We start from the raw sequence: 6590 nt of genomic DNA, 5'->3' as shown, positions 1-6590 counted from the left end.
CTGGATAATGCCCTTGCGTGTCTGTGACCCCACTCCTGGTGTGTACTGACCACAGACAACGTGTGTGTACTCAGGTGTGTACTGGAGCACAGAGTCTTGGCTGCTGCTTCTCATGTTGTGTTCATACTCCTTACCTAGCAAAGAGACACATGCTTAGAGACCAAAATAACACATTATATGGTTATCATCTTTTGCTTTATAAGTAACTTTTTACTGTTCTTTTTTCTTCAATAACAGCCACTGATTAATATCCCTATAGAAAATGAAGATCATTCTATATTTTTGCATTTGGGCAGTAGCATGGGCCATTCCAGTAAGTATGCCTTCCTCAAAAAAACCTTCTTACTTTACTATCTCTCTTAATACATACACATATATGTGTATACACACACACATATACACACACATATGTACACATATATACATATATGTGTGTGTCTGTGTGTATTTTTTTCTTGAGATCTTGCAGATCAGCTGAGCCTAAACTTTTAGATTTGCATGAAAGACTTTACAGGATCTGTTTGGGGTCTCAACAAAACTAAATACTCACTCCAATTCATGCTCCCAGTCTTCTAATTGAAACTCCTGTCTTGGTTGGAAGGATTGTTACTTTTAAAATTCATTCAGATTAATTTACATTTAATGCTTAGAAGTTGTGGAGACTGTCCATCTTTGCTCATGCCCTATGCATTTCATTCTAATTATCAATGAAGCCTGGTTTAAGAAGGTTTCAAGAAAGAAAAATAGGAAAAAACCACATTTTTTTCAACAAAGGGAAAACTAAAGTTTCACTCAGAAAGTTAAATTTGAAAGATAAGCACCAGCAAAGATAAATTAGGACAATTAAGTCATTTGTAATTTTATTAGCCAGCTGCTACAGTTACCGTTTTGATATGCTTTCCTCATGGTATTTCTGTTTTTGAGAATTTTCTTAACTGTTTCTGTTGTGCTCCTGAAAGGCACAGAAGCAGCATAGACTTGCCTTTGTTTCTGCCCTGGTTTTGGTCAGACCTACTATTCTCTTAGGGGTTTTGGCCAGGATTATTCTTAGGGTGGATCTGGTGCTGCTGCAAGAAACTTGTCATACAGAAACACCAAAGGTCTCTCTCCTCATTTTTTCTTCAATGTTACTTTTATTTAAATTTATTTATGTATTGTTTATTTACAGTAATATGTTAGTTTCAGGTATACAGCATAGTGATTCAGTAGTTTTACAGATTGTACCTTATTAAAAGTTATTACAAGATAATGGCTATAGTTACCTGTGCTACACAATATATCCTTGTTGCTCATTCTTTTTTTAGGGAATCCTCTTTCCGTTTTATTTTTTAAATTATGTAAGTATGATAACACATTTACAGGCTGTTTCCTCATTTTTAATAAAAGACTATTCCCTTTCTAGTGTTGAGATAAGTGATCTGGTTAAAACCTTGGTAAAATTGGTAATATTGTTATGAAAAATATCTATATGCCAAGTTTAAATTCTATGGAATCCATGTAACAAGTCACTTCTGTTTTCTACCCAATTAGATCATACTTTGGCTTTTGTGTTATATCTTTTTTTCTTCATTTAGGGATAATGTGTGTGTGCATGTGTCTGTGCACACGTGTATGAGCACATGTGTGCACACATGTACACAAAATAAGAATATTTTCAATTTCCAGTATTTTCACTTTGGTAGGTTCCTCAAATCAAGCCGTTGGAGAGACATGCTGTTGACAAAACTGTGAATTTAAATCTTCTAGCAAAAGTGCCAATACAGGTATAAGATGTAAAATGTATTTCTAAACTCTTTTAGATTCCATTAACTTCCAGAAAATCGGTGCCCATCTTTTCAGTTTGCTTTACTTTAAGATGATATCCACAACTGAATTAGAATTGTTTCTCTTTTTCAGGATGCATTAAATGCCACTGATACCACCGAAGAAAGTGGAGGCCTCATGCATGAAAATGAACGAGGAAGGCAACAGGACACCAAAGATGGTTACAAAGGAGAGAGCAATGGTTCTGAGTGGGCAGCACTGGGAGGGAAAAGTCCTTCTACAGGTTTCATGTTAGTAAATGAAAAGGGGAATACCGAAGATCTAAAGGGGGACACAGGAAAACCAGAAACATACGATCATGATGGGATCCAAGAACAAGAAGATAACACCACTGCAAACGGCCTCAGGGGACAAGTAAGCATCATCCACGATGCTGGAGCAGCAAATGGGAGCCATATTGATGGGATTACTGAGAACAATTCCCAAACTGCGGGTGTTGGAAATACAAGTCAAAGTGAGGATGCCACTGTTGTCCAAGGAGATGGACATCAAGTACCTGGAAGCAGTAACAGTACAGGTCAGGAGGATGAAATCAATGGGAAGTCCTGTGGAAATGAGGCTGACACAAGTGAAACAACACCTCAGAGAGAAGGGGAGAGAAATGGGAATGAGGAGGCAGGGGTATTGCCAGGGGGAAGTGGAGCTGGCAATGGAGAAGATGTTGGTTTGGATAATTTTGAAGGAAGTCCTAGTGGGAATGGAGCAGATGAAGATGAAGACAAGGGCTCTGGTGATGATGAAGGTGAAGAAATAGGGAATGAAGAAAAGGGTAGTGATACTAGCAAGGGCCAGGAGGGTCAGTCTCATGGAGAAGAGGATGATGAGGACAATAGCTTAGGTCAAAATTCAGTTAGTAGTGAAGATGATGGCCCTGGGGACAAAGAAGACACCCATGTCATTGATGGAGGCAACATCTCCAAGAGTGAGGAAGATTCTGTCGGTATTCCAGAAGCCAATGATAGCCAAAAAACAGAGGACACTCAAAAACCCAGTCACAGAGAGAACAAAGCTGTGCAAAATAGAATTACCAAAAAGTCAGAGCCACCTGCTACTGGGAAGGGCCAAGATAAGGTCAGTTTGTGAAGCTGGTTTCTTTCAATGGCGGTTTAACTCCTCCCCTTCCCTTCGTGATGGTGTGTGCTCAGTCACTCAGTCATGTTCAACTCTTTGCAGCCCCATGGACTGTAGCCTGTCAGACTCCTCTGCCCATGATGGTAGCACAAAAACAAATCATGATGATCAATCATGTATTTTTGCACTTAAATCACTTGAATATTTAATGGGGAAGCTAGAGTCCTTACTAGATATTGCTATGGAACAATTTTAAAAAGTTGAAATTTCTGAAGATTCGGTTATGGTTCTTCAAAAGTCTTATGCTAAATAATTAATGCATCATGTAACTGTTTACAAAAGTTCCTAGTGGATAAAAACATGAATGGGATGGTCTATAATCTAAACACTAGAGTACTTTCAAGTAGAATAAAGCACATTTTCACACACAGGTGTTTCTGAAGTACTGGAATGCTAAGTCCTGTTCTCCGGCCAATTTCCCCAGTCTTCCTCAGACCAATGCAATTTTGCAGCATAACATTCACTAATTAATCATTCTTTTCTCCATCTTTCCATAGGGAATGGAAATGCAAAGTCCCAGCAGTGGCCACAGAAACAATATTACCAAAGAAGCTGGGAAAGTGAATGAAGATAAAGAGAGTAAAGGCCAACATGGAATGATTGTGGGCAAAGGAAATGTCAAGACACAAGGAGAGATTGACATTATACAAGGAGCTGGCCAGAAACTGGGACCTGGAAATAAGCTTGGACCCAGCAAAACACACAGTGACAGTAACAGTGATGGATATGACAGTTACGAGTTTGATGATGAATCCATGCAAGGAGATGATCCCAACAGCAGTGATGAGTCTAATGGCAGTGATGATGCCAATTCTGAAGGTGATAATAATCACAGTAGCCAAGGAGATACTTCTTATAACTCTGATGAATCAAATGATAATGGCAATGACAGTGGCTCGAAAGGAGATGATGATGGTAGTGATAACACATCAGATGCTAATGATAGTGGTAGTGATGGCAACGGTAACAATGGAGGTGATGACAATGGCAAATCAGGCAACAGCAAAGATGAATCAGACAGCAGTGACAGCAGTAACAGTGACAGCAGTGACAGTAGTGACAGTAATGACAGCAGTGAAAGTGACAGTAAATCAGATAGTGACAGCAGTGATAGTGACAGCAGTGACAGTAGTGAAAGTGACAGTAAATCAGACAGTGACAGCAGTGACAGCAAATCAGATAGTAGTGACAGCAGTGACAGCAGTGACAGTGACAGCAAATCAGACAGCAGTGACAGCAGTGACAGTAGTGACAGCAGTGATAGTAGTGACAGTAGTGAAAGTGACAGTAAAACAGACAGTGACAGCAGTGACAGTAGTGACAGCAAATCAGACAGCAGTGACAGCAGTGACAGCAAATCAGACAGTAGTGACAGCAAATCAGACAGTAGTGACAGCAGTGACAGTAGTGACAGCAGTGATAGTAGTGACAGTAGTGAAAGTGACAGTAAATCAGACAGTGACAGCAGTGACAGTAGTGATAGCAAATCAGACAGCAGTGACAGCAAATCAGACAGTAGTGACAGCAGTGACAGTAGTGACAGCAGTGATAGTAGTGACAGTAGTGAAAGTGACAGTAAATCAGACAGTGACAGCAGTGACAGTAGTGATAGCAAATCAGACAGCAGTGACAGTAGTGACAGCAGTGACAGCAGTGACAGCAAATCAGACAGTAGTGACAGCAGTGACAGTAGTGACAGTAAACCAGACAGTAGTGACAGCAGTGACAGTAGCGACAGCAGTGACAGCAAATCAGACAGTAGTGACAGCAGTGACAGCAGCGATAGTAGTGACAGCAGTGATAGTGACAGTAAATCAGACAGTGACAGCAGTGATAGTAGTGACAGCAAATCAGACAGTAACGACAGTAGTGACAGCAGTGACAGCACCAATAGCAGTGACAGTGACAGTAAATCAGACAGTGACAGTAGTAACAGCAGTGATAGTAGCGACAGTAGTGACAGCAAATCAGACAGTAGTGACAGCAGCGATAGCAGTGACAGCAGCGATAGTGACAGTAAATCAGACAGTGACAGCAGTGATAGTAGTGACAGCAGTGATAGCAGTGACAGCAGTGATAGTGACAGTAAATCAGACAGTGACAGCAGTGACAGTAGTGACAGCAGTGATAGTAGTGATAGCAGTGATAGTAGTGACAGCAGTGATAGCAGTGACAGCAGTGATAGTGACAGTAAATCAGACAGTGACAGTAGTGATAGTAGTGATAGTAGTGACAGCAGCGATAGCAGTGACAGCAGTGATAGTGACAGTAAATCAGACAGTGACAGCAGTGACAGTAGTGACAGCAGTGATAGTGACAGTAAATCAGACAGTGATAGCAGTGACAGTAGTGACAGCAATGGCAGCAGTGATAGCAGTGACAGTAGTGACAGCAAATCAGACAGTAGTGACAGCAGCGATAGTGACAGTAAATCAGACAGTGACAGCAGCAGTAGCAGTGACAGCAGCAATAGTGACAGTAAATCAGGCAGTGACAGCAGTGATAGCAGTGACAGCAGTGACAGTAGTGACAGCAAATCAGACAGTAGTGACAGCAGCAATAGTGACAGTAAATCAGACAGTGACAGCAGTGATAGCAGTGACAGCAGTGATAGTGACAGCAGCAACAGCAGTGACAGCAGTGATAGTGACAGTAAATCAGACAGTGACAACAGTGACAGCAGTGACAGCAGTGACAGCAATGATAGCAACACTAAATCTGACAGTGACAGCAGTGACAGTAGTGACAGCAGTGACAGTAGTGACAGCAGTGACAGTAGTGACAGCAAAAGCAAGTCTGGTAATGGCAACAATGGAGGTACTAGCGACAGTGACAGTGACAGTGAAGGCAGTGACAGTAATCACTCAACAAGTGATGATTAGAACTAAAGAAAACCCCACAAGATTCCTTTTTGTGAAAAGTCTGGTGAGTAATTAATAGGAAATAAAGATTTCCAGGAAAGTAAAGAAGGGGGAGGAATAAAGAGAAGACCTATGTAAAGATCCACACATCTACAGACACAAGGAAAGAGTCAAATTGTCGGATTCAGGACCAGGTCCCAACACCCTCAGAGAGAGAATCTGACCGTGTACATGCATGTTAAATATATTCTGAAAAGATTTTGTTAAAAGTGTAAATGCAATCATAGAAGAACAATTAAAATGTTCTTTAGTACTTTACACAGAAACCTCAAGTAATCACATACTAGTAACTTCAATTTAAATGCCAAGTGCTTTAGAAAATGTATTAGCACGCAAACACATCGTATAAATAACCAGTGGCATTGGCTTAATCTTGCAGTAATTATATCTATATTCTGAGTAGATGGTCTGCTTACAGCTGAGTAAAATATACTCTCACCATAATCTCCAGCTTGGCTACAATTCATTTGCTTGTTCTAAGGAAGAAATGTATTGCAACATAAAAAAAAATCACAGCAACCATTTAGTTTACCCAAACCATGGGAATAATCTTTGTAATTAGTGAATAGAGTAATTATAAATTGTGGAAATTCTAAAGAGTTCTAGAGAGAAAAGAATTTAGAGGCTCGTTTAAACAGCGAAATCTTACATATAAGATCACATTCCTGCAAAGCACTGCTGGAAATGTAGCATAAACTTCGTAACATTATTGAC

General features: G+C 40.2%; 1 protein-coding gene across 2 annotated transcripts; it reads left to right on the top strand.

The window, feature by feature from the left end:
• The first annotated feature begins 262 nt into the window (after positions 1–262).
• DSPP (dentin sialophosphoprotein) lies at positions 263–6317 on the top strand. 2 transcript variants are annotated; one of them, XM_081500220.1, is made up of 4 exons: positions 263–313; positions 1683–1763; positions 1897–2895; positions 3453–6317. In XM_081500220.1, the coding sequence occupies exons 1-4, from the start codon at positions 263–265 to the stop codon at positions 5835–5837; spliced, it is 3516 nt and encodes a 1171-aa protein (XP_081356346.1). In that variant the 3' UTR covers positions 5838–6317. The 2 variants fall into 2 exon arrangements, with proteins under 2 accessions (XP_081356346.1, XP_081356357.1); XM_081500231.1 differs by lacking the exon at positions 263–313 and adding an exon at positions 937–1100.
• Positions 6318–6590: the final 273 nt, after the last annotated feature.

Source organism: Giraffa tippelskirchi, chromosome 1, assembly GCF_054371585.1.
Source record: "Giraffa tippelskirchi isolate mGirTip1 chromosome 1, T2T-mGirTip1v1.2.pri, whole genome shotgun sequence".
NCBI lineage: Eukaryota > Metazoa > Chordata > Mammalia > Artiodactyla > Giraffidae > Giraffa > Giraffa tippelskirchi.
This window is presented reverse-complemented; position numbering and strand designations above follow the sequence as displayed.